The sequence below is a fragment of the Nerophis lumbriciformis genome, linkage group LG18 (assembly GCF_033978685.3).
Source record: "Nerophis lumbriciformis linkage group LG18, RoL_Nlum_v2.1, whole genome shotgun sequence".
NCBI classification, from domain to species: Eukaryota; Metazoa; Chordata; class Actinopteri; order Syngnathiformes; family Syngnathidae; genus Nerophis; species Nerophis lumbriciformis.
Window position 1 is genome coordinate 32,436,735 of NC_084565.2, and position 27,740 is coordinate 32,464,474.

A 27,740-nucleotide genomic window follows, 5' to 3' on the forward strand; every position below is an offset into this window, starting at 1 on the left:
CGGCACGCACAGCTGCTGTCAACCACTAATCAGAGAGCTATTTATTCACTTTGCTCGCCACGCTCAGTCTGGCCTTATCATTTGCTACATGCAACAGTTACGTTGGGTAAATTCTTTGTCTCCTATGTTTCTTGATTCCTGCGCTAAGTCTCGCCTTAGCTTCCCATGCAATCGGCACGCTTTCCTTTTGCTTGTGGTCTGTTTTTGGTACGCGTTTGATTTTTGAGGAATAAATCATGTTCCTACCTGCACGCCTTGTCCGGAGTTGTCTGTCTGCATCATGGAAGAACGACCCCGCAGTGAGATGCGAACCCCCCCTTCGTGACAGATCTGTCACGAAGGGGGGGTATATATAAATAGCTCTCTGATTAGTAGTTGACAGACCAGAGGTGCACAAACAGGAACTAAGGGAGTCCAAAACTAACAGAACATAACAAAACATGATCTGGGCCATGGATCATGACAGCAACAAGTTGCTGGAAATTCATTGTTTAATTTCATTTAGACACGCCTCCAGCTGACTACAATCTGGCATGTTGGTCAGCTTTAGGGGCATGTAGAGTTCAGTGTTATCAGCATAACAGTGAAAGCTAACACCGTATTTGTGTATGATGTCACCTAGCGGCACCATGTAGATGCTGCCGCTAGGTGACTTCATACTGTGGAGGGCCAATAAGTTCCCTGTGGAACTCTGCATGTTACTTTAGCATACTCCGAGGTCACATTGTTATGGGAGATGCACTGCATACTGTCAGTAAGATAGGAGTCATACCAAGAAAAGGCTAAGAGTATAATACCAATACGTGTTTTGATACGTTCTAATAGAATGTTATGATCGACAGTATCGAAAGCAGTGCTAAGATCAAGTAACAGCAACATGGATGATGCATCAGTATCCATAGTTAGCAATAGATCATTAGTCGTTGTCTCCATAGATTGATTTGCCCTGAAACCGGACTGAAAGTGTTCACAAAGATAGACACTAAGCTGGTCCACAGTTGCACGACCAGGGCGAAAACCACACTGCTCCTCCTGAATTCGAGGTTTGAATTTCCTCTCCAGTACACCTGAATAGGGCTTACCGGGAAGGCTGAGTAGTGTGATCCATGATAGTTGGAACACACGCTCCGGTTCCCCTTCTTAAGGAGAGGAACCACCACCCCGGTCTGTCAATCCAGAGGCACTGCCCACTTTGCATGTAATGAGTTAATATCACATATTAGTTGACATGCTGACATGAATGGACTTTTACACATTGTTCTAATTGTTTGAGTTCCACCTGTTTAACGCAAATAACTGAGTGAAAGTCCGGTTGGAAAAAAAAAATTCTACTTTTCTCTGACTACAATTGAACATTCGGCAACCGAAAGTCAGAAGCATCTATTGTGGCAAATGGGTGCAAGCTTTTGACCACAAACTTAGTCACTGCTTGTCGTTCCTGGCCTGAGTGTACTTTTCCCTGCCTCGGTGAAAGGAGAGACCTGAACCGGAGCTCGTACTGCCCACCTCAGAGCCATACTTGCCAACTCTCCCGATTTTCCCAGGAGACTCCCGAATTTCAGTGCCCCTCCCGAAAATCTCCCGGGGAAACCATTCTCCCGAATTTCTCCTGATTTCCACCCAGACAACAATATTGGGGGCATGCCTTAAAGGCACTGCCTTTAGCGTCCTCTACAACCTGTTGTCACGTCCGCTTTTCCTCCATACAAACAGCGTGCCGGCCCAGTCACATAATATATGCGGCTTTTACACACACATGCGTGTATACAAGGCATACTTGATCAACAGCCATATAGGTCACACTGAGGCTGGCCGTATAAACAACTTTAACACGGTTACCAATGTGCACCACACTGTGAACGCACACCAAACAAGAATAACAAACACATTTCGGGAGAACAAATACCCAGAATCCCTTGCAGCACTAACTCTTCCGGGACGCTAAAATATACACCCCCCGCTACCACCAAACAAATCTTTGATGTATTAAGAACCTGTTCTGAACAAGAACTGGTTTTCGATTTCCATCCCTAGTTCAGTATGATGAGGCATAAAAGTCCTCATTGACTACCATTATAACTAACATTTTGAACTGTACAGCCATTACACATTATAATCATTAATTTGTCTAATATCATTTTGGAGACAAATAATATCATTTGTCATATTTAGTTTTTGGAATTATAGTATATGGGACAAATTTTGTCAAGCGTTTTCCACAGGGCTTTTCCGCTCTTACATGTTTGTTATTCCTATTTAGGACTGAAGTATATTAAGAGATTTAAGTAAAAAGTAGACAAAATATGAATCCTAACATTTTTTCTACACTCTTAACTCCCTAAGGACTTATTCGTGCTGGCGCCACTAAACTGGGCTAAAAAAGTATTTCCAAGTATATCAATAATATATAAAAGAAATTGATATGAATATAAAATTTGGCCGTGAAAAAACCCCTCATCATTCCTTTCGGAGTAACACAGTCAAAGTTATAGCCAAAATAGTGTAAAAATGTACTCCCCAATATACTCTGAGGCTTGTATTAAATTTGACTGGCGTTTGCAATGTTATGCACTCGTGTACAATAGACGCAGGCATTAAGACTCTTTAATGAAGGCATAATTTGTGTTGTAAAAACAGCGTGATTAAGTTTTTATCTGTGTGGGTTTTTTCCATTTGTGCTGGAACAACGGTCCCATTTGTTTTTGATGGGATGTCATACGTCCTATCTTAATTTGTATGAAATTTAAATGGAGTTTGCAATGGTAAGCGGTGTACTGAAGGGGAAAAACTACAGCAAATCAAGACAGGCATAAAATAACTGAACACATGCTTGTAAGAATATGGAAAACCTTTGATTAAAGCGCACTTTGGCCTGTCTCAGAAAAATGTGAAACCGCCATGGAATTTACGTCTTTGTGTGTCCATTTGCAAAACTGAACATTGAGTGCCATTAAATACACCATTAAATTCCTATCATCTATCATGAAAAAATGCTTTTATGTTAAATCTTAGTTTGCAATGCTGTACTATACTGGGTAGCAAAATAATAAGGAAAGAACTGATCACTATCACATAAGAGTAACCGTCGTAAATAACTCCTAATTAAAGTATATTTTGGCCTGTATTCTAAAAATGAACAACCGCAATGTTAGGTATGTCCTTACCGATCTGGTTTTGTCCATTTGCATGTCATTTGAAACAAATGTCCCATTTTGAAGGGAATCTGAAAAATGTGCACATTTCCCAAAATCCAACTTTGCTGCTCGCCACTAATAGGCTACTGTTTTTGTGCCCCTGCAGAGAGAACCATCCCCCACGGTTTGTTCACCCCACTGCTAATTGGCTCGGTATCAGCAGCATCCGTCCTCTGTCTGATCCTAATCATGCTCTTCTACAAGTACCTGCAGGTAGGTACTCCCACCATTAACTTTGTAGTGCTCATGGTTGATTGTCTATTGCTTGACTTTGCTCCAGAAACCAAAATACCAGGTACAGTGGAAAGTGATCGAAGGAATTCACGGGAACAACTACGTCTACATTGACCCCACCCAGCTACCGTACGATCACCAGTGGGAGTTTCCCAGAAACAACCTGCGTTTTGGTGAGCATCCAGCAGACTCTTGGCATAGTGGTGTTTTATCACACTGATCTGCGGCGCGTGCCTCAGACCCTAACGGGAAGGTGTCACTTCTGAAACTAGTGGCACAAATTTGTCTACATGTGAAGAAAACATTATTATTCTCTCTAAAGGTGGGCATACGCTGTGAGAGTTAAAGGGGCCCTATCATGCAAAACCAACTTTTCGTACTTATTGATACCTACATTTGGGATTTGGTTAAGTCTCCCACATATTCAAATTTAAAGCATGGAGGCATTGTTGAGATACAGTAGTTATAAAACAATCTTGCCTTCCTATCTACTTCATCCGCATATGCACAATTGGTATCGTTATCAATTGGGAACATCGTTAGTGGATTATCCATTCAAACTGCCTTGCACACATCCACCATTTTTATTTTATGCATGGGCATCTGTAGGTTAAATGACCAAATGCCAAAGATTCGAGTTGAAGAACGAAAGTGCTGTTACTGGTTTTATTACCCAACACAAGACACTATTCAAACCTCCAGTCTCATCTGCAGAAGTAAAAAGGGCCTGGCTAACTGTTATGTGTCGTAACAAAGTGCCTTCAATTGTGAAGAAGTCGCTTTGAGCGTGTACCAACAAGAGTCCTGCTTCACCCACAAACTTTCACAAAAATATGGATTTTCTGAAAAACGTGTTTTAATAGCTGGCTTGTTGACTATTATCTATGGCAATGGAGGAGACAATGAAATGGTAAGTAATAACAGTAGCAGTAGGTAGCTCCCCTCACCTCCAGGGGGTGAACAAGGGGATGGGTCAAATGGAGAGGACACATTTCACCACACCTAGTGTGTGTGTGACAATCATTGGTACTTTAACTTTTTTGATTTGTTGTGTAGCCAGCTTAGCCTTCTATTGTAAGACAATAGCATCACCGTCCTCCGGCAAAATAAATAATTATTTTCCTAAAAAACTACTTTTAATTGGATCAGTGCCTACAGTTTTTGGCAATGGACGAATAAGTTTGCGATGTTGTTCGTAGCTTAGCTTGTAGCCTTTAGACTCGAATTGTTACATCTCGAAGCAGCCGTGCAGTGCAGTTTTTTACATAAAATAGAAACGCTTTTTATTAATATGCGCATGTATTCGTCCAGGATCTTGGTAGAAATTTACCCTTAGCCAGCGTATAGTTCCAGACCTGAACGTCAGCCGGGTTTCCTTCCGCGCTTTCGGTCACCCGCATCTTCGCCTCCTTCCTTAGTGCCGATAACAAACCACGGTGAGCCGCTGACCTCGCTATATAATCTAGAATGTTGTGTTGTGGTGAAAGTCACTCAAAACAGATGGCTGATTGCAGTCACCAATGTCCATAGTGCACAATAAAAGTAAGAAAGCTAAAAAAACTACAAAAAAAAGCTGACTAGTGGTTTCAAGGCTCATCAGGCTGACAGGGTGTGGCAAGGAGAGGTTCATTTGCATCTAACAACTCTGCCTCTCGGGCAGCACGGTGGAAGAGGGGTTAGTGCGTTTGCCTCACAATACGAAGGTCCTGAGCAGCCGTGAGTTCAATCCGGGCCTCGGGATCTTTCTGTGTGGCGTTTGCATGTTCTCCCCGTGACTGGGTGGGTTCCCTCCGGGTACTCCAGCTTCCTCCCACCTCCAAAGACATGCACCTGGGGATAGGTTGATTGGCAACACTAAATTGGCCCTAGTGTGTGAATGTGAGTGTAAATGTTGTCTGTCTATCTGTGTTGGCCCTGCGATGAGGTGGCGACCAGGGTGTACCCCACCTCCTGCCTGATTGTAGCTGAGATAGGCTCCAGCGACCCCGAAGGGAATAAGCGGTAGAAAATGGATGGATGGAACTCTGCCTCTCAAAACGAGCTGTTTTGAAAGGGAGCAAAAAAGTGACTTGAAAATACGTAGATCTGTACAAAAAAAAATTTGCAAAATTTTTCACCAAAGAACCACCAGTACATGTTATGCAAACCAGAAGAGGTGTTTTGAATGTAGCAAAAAAATCCTGAAATCCTTTAAGCCAGTTTTAAGCTTCATTTAAAATGGGCCTGCCCTCTTTTTAATCAGGCTCAATTTGGGGTCTCGTTGGGTCATAAATTATGTACGAGGAACGATTGGTTACTCCTGACATGTTGGCACAGTTTAGTAAACATCTATTCATGAAGGCTGTTTACGTTTAAGCACAAAGATGTGTCTTTCTAACAAATATTCGTGAAAGACTGTTATCTTTTTTTTCTTTTTAGCATCAATAATCTTCTGCCCGATTTGGACAGTCGGAAACCATTTATATGTATGGTGAAAAGTGCTTTTTAAAATCATATCAAACACAAAGCACCCGTGATTCAGTATGAACATTTATGCAAACGAGCAGATGCAGCAACCTGTGTAGAACAGCGCTGTTCCTGTTTGTCACACATTTGCCTCTTGTTGCTAGGCAGACTTAGTGGAGCACAATGGATTTGTGGCCCAAAGCCCATGAGGGGGTGCTTATCAAATATATTAAACAACTACGGCTGCAGCTGTTGATTATTTTTGTAATCTATTATTGTGTTCTAATTGATAATTGGATAAAATACACTTTATAGCAATAACTATACTGAAATAAACTGCAACAAAAAACAGTGCAATTAACAATTAAAGGTGCAATATACACATCACATCTCTCATATAATCAAAAGTATTATCGTTTTTCTACATTTTCTACTGCCTAGTTTCTCTTTATATTCTTATTGTTAGTTATATATTTTTTTCTTATTGTAACTTTTTATTTTTATTCTTGTTATATTTTCTATTTTATTTCCATTTATACCTCCCCTGTACACTGCTGCTGGAATTTGAATATTCCTGAAGGAACTTTCTTGAAGGAATCAAAGTACTATCGATCTCTCTAGCTATCTATCTGTGTTTTTTAGGGGATACATAAAAATTTTTTTAGCTTGCCATAACCTTCATTTTTTTGTCTAAATAAATGCACATCCTCAACATGGAAATTGCACTTTTAACACGTGTTCATTAAATAAAAAAATATCTGTTGTTCGCCGTCACACAGATAACTGCACCCACACGCTCTCTTGTGTGCTCTTTTATAGCGGCTGTGCGAAAACTCTGTCAGCAAACATTTTATCAATTTGTATGCGTTACACTCATTAAACAATAGAAGCAACAGAATATCAATCAAAGCTTGATATTCTTGGGGGGGGTTGATTATTATTTTATTTTATTTTTTATTTTTTTTATTTTTTATTTTGTATATAAAGAAATACAATCATGTGTGCTTGCGGACTGTATCCCTGCAGACTGTATTGATATACATTGATATATAGTGTGTATATATTGTGTTTTTATGTTGATTTAATACAAAAAATAACAAAAATAAAAAATTCTCTCTTGTGCGTCCCGGTACCAATCGGTAGTTGGGGACCACTGCTATAGACAACCTGTCTGAAAAATAACATAGCATCTTGAAAAGAAAACTTAACATTGTAATTTTTTTTTTTTAATTATATTTACAAAAATCGATTTTTGAGCAAACCCACCTCCAACTCAATCCCAGCTTCACAATACTTAGGATAGACATGTACAAAGCAATTGAGAAGACATATACCAACAAAAAAAATTATAATAACAGCAACAGTATCACTAAAATAATGATAATAGTAGTAATATCAAAATTAATTACAACTAGAAAAGGCAATTCCTGAAGGAATTGCGTGTGGATGCTCCAATGCTGAAGTTGAACTGAAATGCTGACAGAATGTAGTATGAATGTAAGAATAGTTTGAATGTTGGAATGGTTTGAATGTTGAAAAGCTGACTCTGAACTAAAATGCTAATGGAATGTAGGATGAATGTAGAAATGGTTTAAATGTTGAACTCGTTTAAACGCTGAAATAGTTTGAACGTTGGAATGGTTTGAATGTTGAAGAGTTTGAATTTCCAGGGAAACCGGAATTTGGTTTGGAACTTGGGAAAGTGTTAGTTTGAATGTCCAGGATGAGTGGAATGTGTTGATGTTGAAATGGTTTGAATAGGTTGAAAAATGTGGGAATTGTGCAACTTGGAAACATTTCCCATTCATTTCAATGGGAACTTCCTGGAAATCTGGGAATTTTGGGAAAAGCATGATTTTTTTTTTTTAATAATTAGGAGCATGAATGTCCTGAATGAGCTGAATTGGTTGGTGTTGGAATTGTTTAAATCGGTCAAGAAATGTTCACTTACTAACAGTTTTTAATTGAGAAATTCCTGGACACTTTTTCTAGTTCCTTAACTTGGTTTTTGTCCTGAATATGAGGAGTGTTCTGACGGTGGAACGGTTGAAATGGGTTGACAAATGTGAAAGGAGTAGTCCAACTTTAGAAGGGTGGAAATAAGTTACCAAAAGAAATGTGTTGAATGTGGAAAATTGGTACTTTGAATGTCCAGGATGAGTTGAATGTGTTGAAGGTGGAATGGTTTGAATGGGTTGAAGGTGGAATGGTTTGAATGGGTTGAAGAATGTGGGAATTGTGGAAGTTTGAAAAATGGCCAATTCATTTTGAATGGGGAAAATGCAAAAAAAAAAGGAATTATGGGAAAACCGGGAATTTTTTTTTAGAATTGTTGAAGTAGAGCACACAATTCCTGAACAGGCTGAATATTTTGAAGTTGGAACAGTTTGCATCAGATGAAAAATGTGAGAATTGTGGAACTTTGAAGAATGTCCCATTGATTTCAAAATTGTGAATTTCGGGAAAACCTGGAATTCTGGGAAATCTGGGAATTTTTGGAATTAGTCAAGGGAAAGCCCGCGATTCCCGAATAGGCTGAACAGTTTTAATTTGGAACGGTTTGAATCGCGTGAAAAATGTGGAAGGTGGGGCGCGCCAAAATCTGGAGAAGAAAAATATTAATTACCGTATTTTTCGGACTATAAGTCGTAGTTTTTTTCATAGTGCGACTTATGTTTTTTTCCTTTTTTATTATGCATTTTCGGCAGGTGCGACTTATACTCCGGTGCGACTTATACTCCGAAAAATACGGTAGTTGAATTATAAATAGATGAATTCTGGTGTAGAAAACAATGTGTGAATATTTTGGAGCATTCACACATATTATTGTTATTGTCACGTATCATTTCCATCCCAGAAACAACAATAGTCAAATTTTCTGTTCAGAAATGCAAGTGCATGACCAAAATTTGACATTTTCACCAATAAATAATAATATAATTTTTGGTAACACTTTAGTATAGGGAACACATATTCACCATTAATTAGTTGCTTATTAACATGCAAATTAGTGACATATTGGTTCTTAATTATTCATTATTAAGTACTTATTAATGCCTTATTCTGCATGGCCTTATTATACAACCAGTAAGCCATTAACTAAGAGTCTTCCCTCAATAACCTATGGTTATTCAGGGAATACCATACCTATGGTATGGTAATAACCTCAGAATTATTGCTTATTAATAACCTTAACCCTAACCCGAACCCTTATATATTCCCCTAGTCCAAATAACTTTAAATTAAGTCTTTGTTACTTTAATAAGCAACTAATTAATGGTGAATATGTTCCCCATACTGAAGTGTTAATGAATTTTTTTTCAGTTTTTTTTTTTTTGTAATATCGAACATTTGAAAATTCATGGCTAACAATAATAATTATCTTTTTTGCATCTGAAATATAATTTTGTTTCAAGGGCTTCTACATACTGGAATATAGCCTTTACAGAGGCATAAAAGTGGCATTTAAAAAAATAACTACAGCAATAAATCTATTAAGCACTGTTGGATGGCCCATCAGGAACAGGAACAGTGTAACTGCAATATATAGAATCTGAAACTAAATTGTAGAACAAGCTCTGTATCAAATACAAAATATGTACTTGAAAGAAAACAGAGTCGCCGTCTGCCTGAAATCTTGGTCATATCAGGATAAAACAATCAGATAAACATCTGTGTAATGAATGTGTTGGTATGACATCATCCCCACCACTACTGATGGACATGTGGACGAGGCAACGAGGCTCCAGTCATGCTGGAATCAGAAGCGAATACATTTGCCGGGCTTAATCATGACGAAACCCCACTCCCTGACTGCAAACAGCATACTGTTGACATATTCTGGGTGTTGTTTTTTAGCAGAGCTCCTCCAACAGGATCCTACATGTCCTGGTGCTTGCACACACAGCCCGGGGGGGATCAACTGGAAGGGAAGGGAGAGGAGAGGGAGACGCGGGAGGAGGAATAACAACTCGGTGTCTGTCTTTATGTCTGCAGGGAAGACGCTGGGCTCTGGCGCCTTTGGGAAAGTGGTGGAGGCGACGGCGTACGGACTCTCCAAAGCGGACTCGGTCACCACGGTGGCGGTCAAGATGCTCAAATGTAGGCTTCTATTTCATCAGTTATGGCACAATCACTGTGTTGTGGTGCAAACGGGGAGCAATTTGGGCCTAGATAGATAGATAGATAGTACTTTATTGATTCCTTCAGGAGAGTTCCCTCAGGAAAATAAAAAAGATCTTATAAATAATAATAATAATAAAAGATAAAGGTAAGACTTTAGTATGGGGAACATATTCTAAGTAACAAAGATGCATTTAAGTGTTATTTGGACACTAGGGGAACATATTGTAAGTAACAAACACTTAATTTAGTGTCATTTGGTTAGGGCAGGGGTCGGCAACCCAAAATGTTGAAAGAGCCATATTGGACCAAAAATACAAAAACAAATCTATCTGGAGCCGCAAAAAATTAAAAGCCATATAACATGCAGATAGTGTGTCGTGAGATATAAATTGAATTAAGAGGACTTAAAGGAAACTAAATGAGCTCAAATATAGCTACAAATGAGGCATAATGATGCAATATGTACATATAGCTAGCCTAAATAGCATGTTAGCATCGATTAGCTTGCAGTCATGCAGTGACCAAATATGTCTGATTAGCACTCCACACAAGTCAATAACATCAACAAAACTCACCTCTGTGGAAAGTTTGGTGGACAAAATGAGACAGAAAAAGAAGTGGCATAAAACACGTCCTATAAAGTCGGAGAAAGTTATACATGTAAACAAACTATGGTGAGTTCAAGGACCGCCAAAATTAGGACAAAACGGCGCTCGCCAAATACTCGAATCAGTGAAGCATGTTTAATATAAACAGTGTGCTTTGTAACAATTAGGGAGGCTTGTGTCATGTTTGTCCTCCTACAGAAACCATATTAAAACAAAAAATAGATTTTTTTCCCCTCATCTTTTTCCATTTTTTATACATTTTTTAAAAAGCTCCAGAGAGCCACTAGGGCGGCGCTAAAGAGCCGCATGCGGCTCTAGGGCCGCGGGTTGCCGACCCCTGGGTTAGGGTTAGGGTTCGGGTTAGGGTTGTTGTATAATAAGGCCATGCAGGTTAAGGGTTAGGCATTAATAAGTACTTAATAATGACTAAGAACCAATATGTTACTAATTTGCATGTTAATAATCACCTAATTAATGGTGAATGTGTTCCCCGTACTAAATAGTGTTACCAAGATAAAGATAAGTTTAAAAGGTCTAGAGCTACATAGCTAGTGGAGATGCAGCCGCCTTTCACAGCGCAAGCTTAAAAAAAATATATATAATAATTAAAAATGGCTCTCATTGTGATGCTGTCATGCAACTACAACCACAGTAATAAGAGACATTTTACATAAAACCCTCGTTTATTGCTGTTAATTCGTTACCGGCCTGAATTGGATTCCCGCAAAGTAGGAATTCATCATAAATATTTTCAGAGCTTATTTATTTATTTATTTGGTAGCACTTTAGTATGGGGAATATATTGTAAGTAACAAATACTTAATTTAGAGTTATTTGGTTAGGGTTAGGGTTGTTGTATAATAAGGCCATGCAGAATAAGGCATTAATAAGTACTTAATAATGACTAATTAAGAGCCAATATGTTACTAATTTGCATGTTAATAGGCAACTAATTAATGGTGACTATGTTCCCCATACTAAAATGTTACCAAGATAAAGATAAAAGATAAGTTTAAAAGATATAGAACTACATAGCTAGTGAAGATGCAGCCGCCTTCCACAGTGCAAGCTTAAAAAACCCCAAAACATAATAATAATTAAAAATGGCACTCATTGTGATGCTGTCATGCAACTACAACCACAGTAATAAGAGACATTTTACAGAAAACCCTCGTTTATTGCTATTAATTCGTTACCGGCCTGAATTGGCAAAGTAGGAATTATTCATCATAAATATTTTCAGAGTTTATTCATTTATTTATTTGGTAACACTTTAGTATGGGGAACATATTGTAAGTAACAAAGACTTAATTTAGAGTTATTTGGTTAGAATTAGGGTTAGAGATCGGGTTAGGGTTGTTGCAGAATAAGGCATTAATAAGTACTTAATAATGACTAATTAAGAGCCAATATGTTACTAATTTGCATGTTAATAGGCAACTAATTAATGGTGACTATGTTCCCCATACTAAAATGTTACCAAGATAAAGATAAAAGATAAGTTTAAAAGATATAGAACTACATAGCTAGTGAAGATGCAGCCGCCTTCCACAGCGCAAGCTTAAAAAAAAACAAAAAAACATAATAATTAAGAATGGTTCTCATTGTGATGCTGTCATGCAACTACAACCCTCGTTTATTGCTGTTAATTCGTTACCGGCCTGAATTGGCAAAGTAGGAATTATTCATCATAAATATTTTCAGAGTTTATTCATTTATTTATTTGGTAACACTTTAGTATGGGGAATATATTGTAAGTAACAAAGACTTAATTTAGAGTTATTTGGTTAGGGTTGTTGTATAATAAGGCCATGCAGAATAAGGCATTAATAAGTACTTAATGACTAATTAAGAGCCAATATGTTACTAATTTGCATGTTAATAGGCAACTAATTAATGGTGACTATGTTCCCCATACTAAAATGTTACCAAGATAAAGATAAGTTTAAAAGATATAGAACTACATAGCTAGTGGAGATGCAGCTGCCTTCCACAGCGCAAGCTTAAAAAAAAAAAAAAAACCATAATAATAATTAAAAATGGCACTCTTTGTGATGCTGTCATGCAACTACAACCGCAGTAATAAATGGGTTGTACTTGTATAGCGCTTTTCTACCTTCAACGTACTCAAAGCGCTTTGACACTACTTCCACATTTACCCATTCACACACACATTCACATACTGATGGAGGGAATAAGAGACATTTTACATAAAACCCTCGTTTATTGCTGTTAATTCGTTACCGGCCTGAATTGGCAAAGTAGGAATTATTCATCATAAATATTTTCAGAGTTTATTCATTTATTTATTTGGTAACACTTTAGTATGGGGAACATATTCAAAGTAACAAAGACTTTTTTAAGAGTTATTTGGACACTAGGGGAACATATTGTAAGTAACAAAGACTTAATTTAGAGTTATTTGGTTAGGGTTAGGGTTGTTGTATAATAAGGCATTAATAAGTACTTAATAATGACTAAGAGCCAATATGTTACTAATTTGCATGTTAATAGGCAACTAATTAATGGTGAATATGTGTTCCCCATACTAAAGTGTTACCAAGATAAAGATAAAAGATAAGTTTAAAAGATCTAAACCTACAACTGGTTGTTGTATAATAAATAAATGGTAAAACTTTAGTATGGGGAACATATTCACCATTAATTAGTTGCTTATTAACATGCAAATCAGTAACATATTGGTTCTTAATTAGTCATTACTAAGTACTTATTAAGGCCTTATTCTGTATGGCTCTATTATACAACAATCCTGACCCTAACTCTCTAACCCTAACCACATAACTCAAAATTAAGTCTTTGTCACTTAGATGATGTTCCCCATACTAAAGTGTTACCATTTATTTGAATTAGGACAATGCATATTCATCAACATAGAGACAGTATTTTAGCCCATTCAGCAATTTCTGTGCTTAAAAATGCTTAATTTTGGCCAAAAATAAGTAGAATATGCTGCAAATCTTTGAAGCGCGATGTTGCGAGGGACGACTGTATTAGGCGTATCATTAATTAATAATCCCATTGCCTAAGGTCCCTTATTATGCAAATGTCAATTTGTAATGATATTCCAAAATTATAATGTGTCCCAAGAGCCGGTTTATGAGCACCAAACGTGAGAAAACGCTATCATCTCCCTCACTTGTTTGCTCTACTGCAAATGATTACTTTTCAATTTTGAAGACTTTTCACGACAATATGCAGGGTAATTCTCTTTCGCCACGAACGTGATACAGGACTGCCAAGTTTCAGGAAAATGACAAGAGCGAGACTTGAGTGTCCTAATGCGTTTGAAAAAAATGTTGGCCGTTTTAAAACGTCCATTTGGTCTGTTTTAACATCGATTTATACCTTTAAAAACCTCTTATGGCCCAAGCTGTTTGTTTACATGCTTTTTTTTGTTTCTCTTTGCTATTTGGGCTTATTGGACCCTAATTAGAATACAAATTAAATCATCTTTTGATATGATGTACTTAGTCCATAAGTACACAAACATGTACTTCATGTTTAGTGACATGCTAATTCTTATGTTTACACTTTTTTTTTTTTTTCCCAAATTCCATTGTATGTTATACTCTTCTGACACCACCAGATGGCAGTATAAGTGTCCACATAAGTGGCCATAAGACCCCAATACAGTAGTGTACACAATTTTGGAAATAAGAGCTAAAAGGTGATGTCCACGTATGTGGCCACTAAGCCTTTAGAGGCTACATTAGGGGAACTGCAATTTTTTTTTCATTTCACTTACCATTCACAATCCCTATGTAACACATATGTTTTTCTTTTTAATGCATTCTAAAGTGTAAACAAATGCTAGCAAGTCAGCAAATGGGAGCTAATGACGTCATTGCGTCTATTGCGCCCATAAAGCCTGCTTAAAAAAACATCCAAAAAGCGTCAACAAAACTCCATTTACATTTTGTGACCTGAATATTTACCAAGTATTAGCAACTTTGTTATCAAAAGTGCTAACGTTATCACGCTAAGCATCCAGGGGCCCAGGCTTAGACTGAATTATTTTTATAGCTTGCTACAATTCTCTGATGATAGCTAGCTCAGCTACATTTAGTCAAGAGTAACTTGTAGTTTAGCTTACTACATTTCCCAAGTGGGGCTGTATAGCTCGGTTGGTAGAGGGTTCCAGGTTCGATCCCCGCTTCCGCCATCCTAGTCACTGCCGTTGTGTCCTTGGGCAAGACACTTTACCCCCCTTCTCCCAGTGCCACCCACACTGGTTTAAAAATGTAACTTAGATATTGGGTTTCACTATGTAAAGCGCTTTGAGTCACTAGAGAAAAGCGCTATATAAATATAATTCACTTCACTTCCAAGTAGCTCGCCCATCCCTGGAAAGTGCACTGCAAAAACTGAACTCTAAGTAACATTAAATATCTCAAATAAGGGTGATATTTGCTTATTTTCTGTCTGATAAGATAATTCTTCTCATTAAGCAGATTTTATGTTAGAATGTTTTACTTGTTTTAAGTATTTTGGTCCTAAATGATCTCAGTAAGATATTACAGCTTGTAGCTGAGATTTGATGACCTATATTGAGTAAAACATGCTTGAAACTAGAATATCAACTGTTGCAAAGCTGTGTCATCAACACTCAAGTATAAAACTACTTTTTTAAAGTAAGAATTTCTTATTTCAAGCATGAAAAAAAAACAAATCATGACTGACACAATTGTGTCTCATAATTAAAACAGATGACAGCCAAATGGACTTTGCTGTTTTATTTTCGATGAGACAATAGAAAATACGTACTCATATAGTAGTACAGTTGTTATTAGTGAGAATATACTTATTTTAAGGTATTTTTGGGTTCATTGAGGTTAGCTAATTTGACTTGTTTTGGAAAGTCTTGACAAGCCACTTTTTCTTGTTCTTTTGGCAGATAATTTTGCTTAGTTCAAATAAAATACCCCTAGTTTTTGTAATTTTTTTGTATTTTTTTTTAACACTGACTTTTTGCAGTGTGGCTAAGTAACAACAATATGAACATATTACATTTAACACAAGGGTTAAATGTAACTTAGATATTGGGTTTCACTATGTAAAAGCGCTTTGAGTCACTAGAAGAAAGCGCTTTATAAATATAATTCACTTCACTTCACTAACCCTAACCCTAATATGTTTCCCTAGTGTCCAAATAACTCTGACAGTTAATATTTAAACATTTAACATGTGACATTTCAAACAATCTTGAACCGAAATAGTTCATGCACATTCAGATAAATTCTTCAAAATTACAATAAAAAAAAAAATTGGCCGGGGGCCGGGCTGTATATATGCGCACTAATTGACTGAAAGAGCACGCGATGATGTCATGTTATCGATGGAAAAATGCATTTTTAGACCATATGATTTGCCTGAGCGACTAGGAGACCCCGAGAGTAACAAGCGGTTGCCTTCTTGCCTTTCCATTAAGAACAATAAATTAGTTTTTAGTATAAGTTTGCTGGTTTCAAGAAATGTAATGCCGAGCGCATATCATTATGTCAAGATAATGGCACTAGCATTTACTTAATTTATGAATATTTTTCAACATATTGAGCAAAAAGGTCTCATATTTTATTTTTTTACCAAGAAAAGTGCACTTGTTATTAGTGAGAATATACTTATTTTAAGGTATTTTTGGGTTCATTGAAGTTAGCTAATTTTACTTGTTTTGGAAAGTCTTGACAAGCCACATTTTATTGTTCTTTTGGCAGATAATTTTGCTTATTTCAAATAAAATACCCCTCATTTTTGTATTTAAAAAAAAAAAATTTTGAACACTGACTTTTTGCAGTGTGGCTAAGTAACAACAATATGAACATTTTACATTTAACACAAGGGTTAAATGTAACTTAGAAATTGGGTTTCACTATGTAAAAGCGCTTTGAGTCACTAGAGAAAAGCGCTATATAAATATAATTCACTTCACTTCACTAACCCTAATATGTTCCCCTAGTGTCCACATAACTGACAGTTAATATTTAAACATTTAACATGTGACATTTCAAACACTCTTGAACCGAAATAGTTCATGCACATTCAGATAAATTCTTCAAAATTACAATAAAAAAAAATTGGCCGGGGGCCAGGCTGTATAAATGCGCACTAATTGACTGAAAGAGCACAAACTTGGCGCGATGATGTCATGTTATCGATGGAAAAATGCATTTTTAGACCATATGATTTGCCTGAGCGGCTAGGAGACCCGGAGAGTAACAATCGGTTGCCTTGTTGAATTTCCATTAACAATAAATTAGTTTTTAGTATAAGTTTGCTGGTTCCAAGAAATGTAATGCAGAGCGCATATCATTATGTCAAGATAATGGCACTAGCATTTACTTCATTTAAGAATATTTTTCAACATATTGAGCAAAGAGGTCTAATTTTTTTTTCTACCAAGAAAAGTGCACTTATTAGTGAGAATATACTTATTTTAAGGTATTTTTGGGTTCATTGAGGTTAGCTAATTTTACTTGTTTTGGAAAGCGTTGACAAGCCAAATTTTCTTGTTCTATTGGCAGATAATTTTGCTTAGTTCAAATAACATACCCCTAATTTTTGTATTTTTTTCTCTTGTTTTTGACCACTAACTTTTTGCACTGTGGATTCTAGGAACTGTCGGAAACACAGCTTGTTAACATTAAAACTAATGACACACAAAACGAAGTGTGCCCAATAGGGCATATTTTAACAGCTAAGTTCCGGCATAAAGCCCTGACCCCCTGATGTTCCTTTTAAACATTCTTCTTCCGCAGCGAGCGCTCACGCCACAGAGAAAGAAGCCTTGATGTCTGAGTTAAAGGTCCTGAGCTACTTGGGCAACCACGTGAACATCGTCAACCTGCTGGGAGCTTGCACCGTGGGAGGTGCGTACGAGCCGCTGTGGCTCTCAATAAAAGTTAGGGACCGAGCCGTTACCGCATTGTGGTGTTGCCGATCTGATTAACCGTGACTTGTTTTTGTGTGTCGATCTGTGGCTGCAGGCCCCACGCTGGTGATTACAGAGTACTGCTGCTTTGGTGACCTGCTTAACTTTCTGCGCAGGAAGAGGGAATCTTTCATCCTCGCCAAGATGGAGGAAGATTGCTACTATCGGAACATTCTATCACAAAAGGAGACGGCGGGGTCAGTGGTTTTTACCAGTATTCCGCACATACTCTTGGTTCAGCGCAAAACCACGATCTGTCCTTGGGGCCAGAAATAGATATCAGGATGTATAGTAATGAGAGATGTCCGATAATATCGGACTGCCGATATTATCGGCCGATAAATGCTTTTAAATGTAATATCGGAAATTATCGGTATTTATTTCAAAAAGTAAAATGTATGACTAAAACACCACTGTACGGAGTAGTACACGGACGTAGGGAGAAGTACAGAGCGCCAATAAACCTTAAAGGCGCTTCCTTTGCGTGCCGGCCCAGTCACATAATGTCTACCTTGGTCAACAGCCATACAGGTCACACTGAGGGTGGCCATATAAACAACTTTAACACTGTTACAAATATGCGCCACACTGTGAACCCAAACAAGAATGACAAACACATTTCGGGAGAACATCCACACCGTAACACAACATAAACACAACAGAACAAATACCCAGAACCCCTTGCAGCACTAACTCTTCCGGGACGCTACAATATACCCGCTACCCCTACCTCAACCCCGCCCACCTCAACCTCCTCATGCTCTCTGGTAGAGCATGTCCCAAATTCCAAGCTGCTGTTTTGAGACATGTTAAAAAAAAAAATGCACTTTGTGACTTCAATAATAAATATGGCAGTGCCATGTTGGCAGTTTTTTTCCATAACTTGAGTTGATTTATTTTGGGAAAACCTTGTTACATTGTTTAATGCATCCAGCGGGGCATCACAACAAAATTAGGTATAATAATGTGTTAATTCCACGACTGTATATATCGGTATCGGTTGATATCGGAATCGGTAATTAAGAGTTGGACAATATCGGATATCGGCAAAACAGCCATTATCGGACATCTCTAATAGTAACATTACCAATGAACCAGTATTGATGCACCAGCATTCAGTATCGTAATAACATCTTATAAGATGTTTTTATCAATAAGTATCTCAAATATATCGTCCCTCTTCCAATTATCACCGAGAATACTGTCACAATTTGTCATAGGTTCAAAATCTTGTTCCGATTGTTTTGTAAGTAGCCGACTTTTAACTGGCCATTGTTTGTTTTATTAATATTTATAACAAGAATGATACACCCAACTTCTATTGCTAGAGCAATTTTATAAGTACAGAAGTACCTCAACTTACTTATTGGTTCTGTGACAGAACTGTCTCTCATTGAAATGAATTAAAATCAATTTAATCGGTGCTTTCCCCCCTCCAAAACCAGCACCATTTTAACATGTAAAATGCCTTTTAAAAATAAAAACAAATGTTTAGATGATAAATATTGTATAAAAACAATACAATATAATTTACTACAGTAGTTTTATGAAATAATATATAGTATTGTAATATTAATACATAGCATTTACTTTGGAGAGTGGACTTGTATGGCATCTCCCTCCAGCTGCTTTTACGTCAAATACACCATCAGCAGCTTTTCCATATTTTCATGGATAAATTGACCGCCATTTTGATATTATTTTGATATTATTTTAACGCCCTTGGCTGGCATTATTGACTCATTTCGCTTAAGTTTTGTGCAGACTTGCAGTGCACCACCAAGTTGGCTAGCGACCTGCTCAGTCATGTTTTTGATGATTTCTTTCTTTAATTCAATGAATATCATCCATCTCTTTTTCTCAGCATTGTTCCTCACACTCACTTTATTCCTTCCAATGGTGGAAAAACAAATGTATGTCCATCTCTAACTATAAGCTAATGTTAGGGAATAAGACCAGATGTTTTGGGCAGATCTTAAATGATCCACTGTGTTGTGGAAAAAATATATATCTTATTATATCTGAAAATTATAAATTTTCCCATCACACTGACATTTGCTACGGCAACTAATGGCGGGGATGCTTGTAAATAAATGTTTTTGCTTGCAACTTAAAGCATAATAATTAACCGAGAGACAACTGTTTTCTCAAAAGTTGAGGTACCACTGTACTCAACAATGCTGAGTTTGTCAATTTCCGACATTTGCTAACGCTAACAGAAACTAGGGTTGTACGGTATACCGGTATTAGTATATACTAATGAATAATTTTCGGTACTATACCGCCTCTGAAAGTACCGGTCCGCCGCCCCCACGTCGTCGTCACGTCGTGTCATTGCTGGTTTACGAGCAGACGAGCATGTTCGGCAGCGCACAATCACAGAGTATTTACAAGCAGACAATGTGTGTAGACAGAAAAGAGAGAACGGACGCATTTTGGCTTAAAAACTAAAGATGAAGGTGAAGTTATAACACTGAAACGCCCTCAGGAAGAGATGCTTTAAAACATGGCTAGCTAGCTAGCGGCTAAAGTCGAGCCCCAGTCTGCAGTGTTTTAGCTACTTCTAAATCACTAATCCTGGTCTCCATGGCGACAAAGTAGGATTCTTACAAGTATCATCCCTGCAGGACGAGGAATAGCTAAACATGCTTCACTATACACCGTAGCTCACCGGCGTCAAAATGTAAACAAACACCATTGGTGGATCTACACCTAACATCCACTGTAATGATACCAAGTACAGAAGCGTATCTAGTCAACACTACTATAATTACGTCGATATTTTTTGGCATCACATCTTCTTTCGTTTTTAAAAAATGTATATTCTGTTTATAAACTCAGGAAATATGTCCCTGGACACATGACGACTTTGAACATGACCAATGTATGATCCTGTAACGACTTGGTATCTGATTGATACCAAAATATGTGGTATCATCCAAAACTAATGTAAAGTATCAAACAACAGAAGAATAAGTGATTATTACATTTTAACAGAAGTGTAGATAGAACATGTTAAAAGAGAAATTAAGCAGATATTAACAGTAAATGAACAAGTAGATTAATAATTCATGTTCTACTGCTTGTCCTTATTAATGATGACAAAATAATAGAATGATAAATGACACAATATATTACTGCATATGTCAGCAGACTAAATTAGGAGCCTTTGTTTGCTTACTTACTACTAAAAAACAAGTTGTCTTGTATGTTCACTATTTTATTTAAAGACAAACTTGCAATAATAAACATATGTTTAATGTACCCTAAGATTTTTTGTTAAAATAAAGCCAATAATGCAATTTTTTGTCGTCACCTTTATTTAGAAAAGTACCGAAAAGTATCGAAATTAATTTGGTACCGGTACCAAAATATAGGTAACGGGACAACACTAACTGAAACACGAAAAAATAACATAGTAGAAAAAAATGGGATGCAACAAATATCACAAATTTTTTAGATGCGCTTAAACAATATTCCTCGGCCTTTTAAGTTTCTTTATAAGTCAATACTTCATGGCTTCTGAAGGGGGCGCTTCACCAAGGTATTGAACATAAACATTAAAAACTAAAATTAGAGAACACAGAACAAAATTAATTCGTGAGTTTGGTCCGTCAATTCTCTTGCAATAATGCTGTGTTGTGATACGACTGTTAAATAATTCCGCAGCCTCCGAAGCAGAACCTCCAGGTTCTGTAACAGCTTCTTCCCTCAGGCCGTAAGACTCTTGAACGCATCATAATTAAATTATCCCCTCAACTCCCCCCAAAATGGATTAACGCGCTGGAATAAAAAAGACAATATAACATACATCCACAAACATGTGAAAAAGTGCAATATATTTATCTGTACAGTAATTTATTTATTCATTTATATATATATTTTTTATTTTATATATATATATTTATATATTATTTATATATATTTATTTATTTATATATGCAACTTATTGCTTTTTTAATCTTGCACTACCATGAGCTTATGTAACGAAATTTCGTTCTTATCTGTGCTGTAAAGTTCAAATTTGAATGAAAATAAAAAGGAAGTCTAATTCTTGATTTACCCTCGAAACCTTGTGAAATGTTGCAAACTGACACAAATTATATTTGTACGCTATGGTTATCGTGATGGAATTCGAGAAACCGAACCAACCAAATTGATTCTCCTCCATTTTAAAAGCGCCCCGTGTCTTTTTCGGTCGAATTCCGGTCATATTTTTAAAAGTGACGTGAACCCCTACACATAATAATAATGTGATCTGAGAAAATAATCTTGAATCGAGCGTGAAGGCCTGGAGTGTTTATCGTGAGCTGGAGTAAAAAAGCCAAGTGGTATTTACTACCCAGAACGTGCGTAGGGGGAAGGTGTTTGCACGTGGGCTCCTTCTCAGACTGCTCTTTTCCTCCTCCTCCTCCTCGCAGCAACAGCTTGAACGGCTACATGAGTATGAGGCCTTCTGCCGCTGGCGAGTCGCCGCCGTCATCATCATCATCATCATCATTCGGCGAGAAGAGACGCTCATTCCTCAAAGGCCAGTGGGGATATTTATTGATTTCCTCTTGTCAGACGTGCTGTGGGAAACATCCCAAGTGAAGTTTTTCCTGCCTCTGTCAGTTGGTTCCCATCCTGAAGAAGACGGCGAGGAAGAAATGTTTGACGACGACGGTCTGTCTCTAGACACCGAAGACCTTCTCAGCTTCTCCTACCAGGTGGCCAAAGGGATGGAATTCTTAGCCTCCAAGAATGTGAGTTACCAAACTAAGTGTAATGATGAATGACAAATAAAAATTAAAGCTGCAAGCAGCGATGGACGGGACCGACTTTGACGGCACATAAAATCCAAACCGGAGCAGTAATTAAAACTCTTTGCTCAACTTTTAATCAGAAGGGTTCAATCTCTCTCCTGTGCTAGTTTGAAGCTGACACGACAAACGCGCTCAGAGGAGATAGTTTGAAAAAAGGTGACCGGTTTTTACAAAACTTTCGTTTTGAAGGGGGAATTGCAAACTTCCTGTTTTTTGCTGGGGGTTGTCAATAAATGAAATGTAGGTCTAAGTAAAACCTACATAGAGGTTTTTATTTCATGTCTAAGACATTCCTACTGGAAGTTACAGGCAGTTTTGTCCGAGTTTTCTTCCTCTGAGCAGTTATGTCTGTGTTTTCTTCCTAGGGGGCGCTAGAGCGCAATTTTGAGTTTTGAGGTTGTTTTTTTTTATTAGATCGCAATTTTTGCCAGTCCTGATGTGTGTGTCCAGTTTGGTGAGTTTTGAAGCATGTTAAAGTGGTCAAATTACAGCTCAAAGAGGCAAAAGTGACTGTTTTTACAAAACGTTTGTTTTGAAGGGGGAATTGCCAACTTCCTGTTGATTTTTGCTGAAGGATGTCTATGTATGAAATCTAGGTCTAAGTCAGACCTACATAGAGGTTTTTGTTTCATGTCTCTACGACGTTCCTACCGGAAGTTACAAGCAGTTTTGTCTGTTTTTTCCTAGGGGGCGCTCGAGCGCAATTTTGAGTTTTGGGGTTTGGTTTTTTTATTAGATGGCAATTTTCGCCAGTCCTGATGTGTGTGTCAAAAATGGTGAGTTTTGAAGCATGTTACGGGGGTCAAATTACAGCTCAAAGAGGCGCCGGAATAATAATAATAAAACCTTACAATTACAATAGGGTCCTCTGTCCCAAAGGGACATTGCGGTCCCTCATAAGCTTTTCCCTTAGAAACGCACATCCGTCGAGGTTGTACGCAACCCATTACAGTTTGGTTTTAATTAGGGCTGTCAGAAATAACGCGGTAAAAATGATTTTCCAAATATTTTGGTAACACTATAGTATGGGGAACATATTCACCATTAATTAGTTGCTTATTAAAGTAACAGACTTAATCTAGAGTTATTTGGACACTAGGGGAACATATTAGGGTTAGGGTTAGTGAAGTGAATTATATTTATACAGCACTTTTCTCTAGTGACTCAAAGCACTTTTACATCGTGAAACCCAATATCTAAGTTACATTCAACCCTTGTGTTAAATGTAAAATGTTCATATTGTTGTTACTCAGTCACACTGCAAAAAGTCAGTGTTCAAAAAAAAAGAAAAAAATTAGGGGTATTTTATTTGAACTAAGCAAAATTATCTGCCAATAGAACAAGAAAATGTGGCTTGTCAAGACTTTCCAAAACAAGTCAAATTAGCTAACCTCAATGGACCCAAAAATACCTTTAAAATAAGTATATTTTCACTAATAACTGTACTACTATATGAGTACATATTTTCTATTTCATTGAAAATAAAGCAGCAATGTCCATTTGGCTGTCATCTGTCTTAATTATGAGACACAATTGTGTCAGAGTCATGATTTTTTTTTCATGCTTGAAATAAGAAATTCTTACTATAAAAAAGTAGTTTTATACTTGTGAGTGTTGATGGCACAGCTTTGCAACAGTTGATATTCTAGTTGCAAGCATGTTTTACTCAATATAGGTCATTATACCTCAGCAACCAGCTGTAATATCTTACTGTGATCATTTAGGACCAAAACACTTAAAACAAGTAAAAAATCTGCTTAGTGAGAAGAATTCTTATCAGACAAAAAATAAGCAAATATCACCCTTATTTGAGATATTTAATCTTACTTAGAGTCCAGTTTTTGCAGTGCAGCGTTTGTAGGTCTGGACCCGTAGCATTTTGTGGCTTTTAATGCCTCCCAATCAAACACTTTTATGTTAAAAATACTGAACAGATGTTCACCTTATCCCAATAAACATCTGTTCAGTATTTTAACATAAAAGTGTTTGCTTGTGAGGCATTAAAAGCCACAAAATGCAACGGGTCCATCAGACCCACAAACGCTGGCTGAGTAACAACAATATGAACGTTGCACGGAAAATTTCTCTGCCAGTTTCTGCATCCCACAGGGATTCTTCTTGTGTTTCTGCACACAATGTTCCCACACAAGGTTGCAACATTGTCAACACTGTCTGCTCTCATTTTCTCGCACATTTGACCCTCTGATGTTCTGTGTACCTACACTCTGTCCTCCTCCTGTCTAGGCCTGGTGTGTGTGTGTGTGGGTGGGTGGGGTACACAGAACATCAATTTCCACACTCCTAATAGCCCGGACATGTTATATGTAATAGAAATGTGTAGGGGGGTGTATGGTGTGTGGTCATTAAATATGTATTCTGATATGTTCTTCACACAAAATGAGCCAAAGTCAGTGAGTCTCAGTTTGAAAAATTAATCAATTGTATAATTTTTCTTTTAATAAAAAATTAAAAAGGGTCCCGCAGACCCGAACACCACACAAGGGTTAAACCAGTGTGGGTGGCACTGGGAGCAGGTGGGTAAAGTGTCTTGGCCAAGGACACAACGGCAGTGGCTTGGATGGCGGAAGCGGGGATCGAACCTGGAACCCTCAAGTTGCTGGCACGGCCACTCTACCAACCGAGCTATGCCGCCCCAAACGCTTAGGGTTACTATTAAGCAATAATTCTGAGGTTATTGAGGGAAGACTCTTAGTTAATGGCTTACTGGTTGTATAATAATTGGGCCGATTTGGGCCTAAATAGATAGATAGATAGTACTTTATTGAATCATTCAAGAGAGTTACCTCAGGGAAAAGAAAAAAAAATTCTAATAAATAATAATAATAATAATAATAAAAGATCAAGGTAACACTTTAGTATGGGGAACATATTCTAAGTAACAAAGACTTAATTTTGAGTTATTGGGTTAGGGTTGGGGTTGTTGTATAATAAGGCTATGCAGAATAAGGCGTTAAGTACTTAATAATGACTAATTAAGAGCCAATATGTTACTAATTTGCATGTTAATAAGCAACTAATTAATGGTGAATATGTTCCCCATACTAAAGTGTTACCAATATTTCTTTTCACACAGCAGATGTGACCCTCAGTCCAATAAAAAAACAAAAAAAACAAAAAAGATAATCCGCGCCGTTCCAGCTGATGTTGAGCCACAAGCAGGAATGAATAGCAAGCAGATATGGACAAATAAAAGGAGTTTATTGAATGACAAGTTTAGCTTCCAAGCTTGCCTAACAAGACCAACGTTATTTCCATCCACGGTCACTGAGAGCTGAGATATCACCGGAGTAAATTTAATCTCAAATGGCACTTTCTATCTAATTCAGAGAAAGCTCTTCCTCCATGCTGGATAGTTTACTACGGACAACTACAAGCAACATGCTTTCAACAGCAACTGTTACAGTGCATCCAGAAAGTATTCACAGCGCTTCACTTTTTCCACATTTTATGTTACAGCCTTTTTCCAAAATGGAATATCCATTTTTTTCTCCTCAAAATTCCACAAGCATTACCCCATAACGACAATGTAATAGTGTTGTCTCGATACCAAAATAATTTTGATACTTTTCTAAATAAAGGGGACCACAAAAAATTGCATGATTGGCTTTATTTTAACAAAAAATCTTTGGGTACATTAAACATGTGTTTCTTATTGCAAGTTTGTCCTTAAATAAAATAGTGAACATACAAGACAACTTGTATTTTATTAGTAAGTAAGCAAACAAAGGCTCCTAATTTAGTCTGCTGACATATGCAGTAACATATTGTGTCATTTATCATTCTATTATTTAGTCAACATTTAGGACAAGTGGTAAAAAATGAATTATTCATCTAATTGTTCATTTACTGTTAATATCTGATTACTTTCTTTTTTAACATGTTCTATCTACACTTCTGTTAAAATGTAGTAATCACTTATTTTTCTGTCGTTTGATACTTTACATTAGTTTTGGATGATACCACAAATGTGGGTATCAATCCGATACCAAGTAGTTACAGGATCATACATTGGTCATATTCAAAGTCCTCATGTGTCCAGGGACAAATTTCCTGAGTTTATAATCATACAGTAATATACATTTTTAAAAAACAAAAGATGTTGTGATGCCAAAAAATATTGACGTAATCATAGTAGTATTGCCTCGATACGCTACTGTACTTGGTATCATTACAGTGGATGTCAAGTGTAGATCCACCAATGGTGTTTGTTTACATTGTGACGCTGGTGAGCTACGGTGTGTAGTGAAGCATGTTTAGCTATTCCTTGTCCTGCAGGGATGATACTTATAAGAAACCTACTTTATTTGTCGCCATGGAGACAAGGATTAGTAATTTAGAAATAGCTAAAACACTGCCGACTGGGGCTGTGAACGAGGGGGATGCCGAAATTAGGCACATTTTTGGGCGTTATAAAAAATAATAGGGTGAAACACTCAGCTGAGCTGAAGACACACTACAGGTATTTTTTTTGTTGTCATTTATAATCGATTTGTTTTTAAAGTGAACCTGTGTCAGAACGGAGTGGGAAGCATGTGCAAGAGAGTATGCTTGCTTGTGTGTTTGTGTGCGTGAAAGTTTTCTGTGTGTGTGTTTATAACAGAGTGTTCCCTCTAATCTCTCATGTGTCTGAGCAAACATACAAAGTCCCTGACCATTCCTTGGCCCACATACGAGCACATCAGACTTGCACGCTGTTGCCACGCCAGCATCACAGGTTCCAAAGATGACATAACAAGTATAATGTCTTATTATATTAATCAAATAACATCAGTCATTTACATTGTATTATTTTTCTAATATAATGAATTTTGGCCCATTTACATAGAAAATAACATTTTGTATTTTCATGAGCTGTACCTTGCATATCTGGGAGTGGGTTCTGCTGTGAAATAATTTGAGACATGTACACCTTTCAGAGAACACATTTTCTTCACCTTAAAACATTCACATTTTGCACAATGAGATGTATGCTGTAGCACAAGTGTGGAATAAGAATACAACTTGTGTCTGTAAAATGTTATTACAGAGTCTTTTATTAGGATGTATGTAATCTTGGAACAGTATTTCATTATTTAATATTCATGAATTAACATTCTTAAATTCAAAGTCTTCTTTAAAACATCTCGGCAGACGTCGTCATTGGCCCAGTTTACACTGCACACCAAATCAGATATTTTTTTGCCCTTAAGTGACACAGATCGGATATTTTTTGCTAGTTCAAATCTGATCTTTTCGCATTAGATTTGGTCCACATTAGGAGGCAGTCTGAATTTGTTTGGAATCTGAACTTTTCAAACGTGACTGCAGTCTAAACGGAATTGTCACCTGATTGTGAATTTTACGTCATCTTTGGGCAAGCTAT

General features: G+C 37.2%; 1 protein-coding gene across 3 annotated transcripts in view; it reads left to right on the forward strand.

The window, feature by feature from the left end:
• kita (KIT proto-oncogene, receptor tyrosine kinase a) overlaps positions 1 to 27,740 on the forward strand; it is a 129,649-nt gene that overhangs the window by 80,837 nt on the left and 21,072 nt on the right. For all 3 annotated transcript variants that reach the window (XM_061978101.2, XM_061978099.2, XM_061978100.2), the window contains exons 10-16: positions 3,301 to 3,407; positions 3,475 to 3,601; positions 9,870 to 9,974; positions 17,380 to 17,490; positions 17,608 to 17,749; positions 21,974 to 22,083; positions 22,167 to 22,297. In XM_061978101.2, coding sequence (XP_061834085.2) covers positions 3,301 to 3,407; positions 3,475 to 3,601; positions 9,870 to 9,974; positions 17,380 to 17,490; positions 17,608 to 17,749; positions 21,974 to 22,083; positions 22,167 to 22,297 — 833 coding nt within the window. The remainder of the gene's footprint in view (positions 1 to 3,300; positions 3,408 to 3,474; positions 3,602 to 9,869; positions 9,975 to 17,379; positions 17,491 to 17,607; positions 17,750 to 21,973; positions 22,084 to 22,166; positions 22,298 to 27,740) is intronic.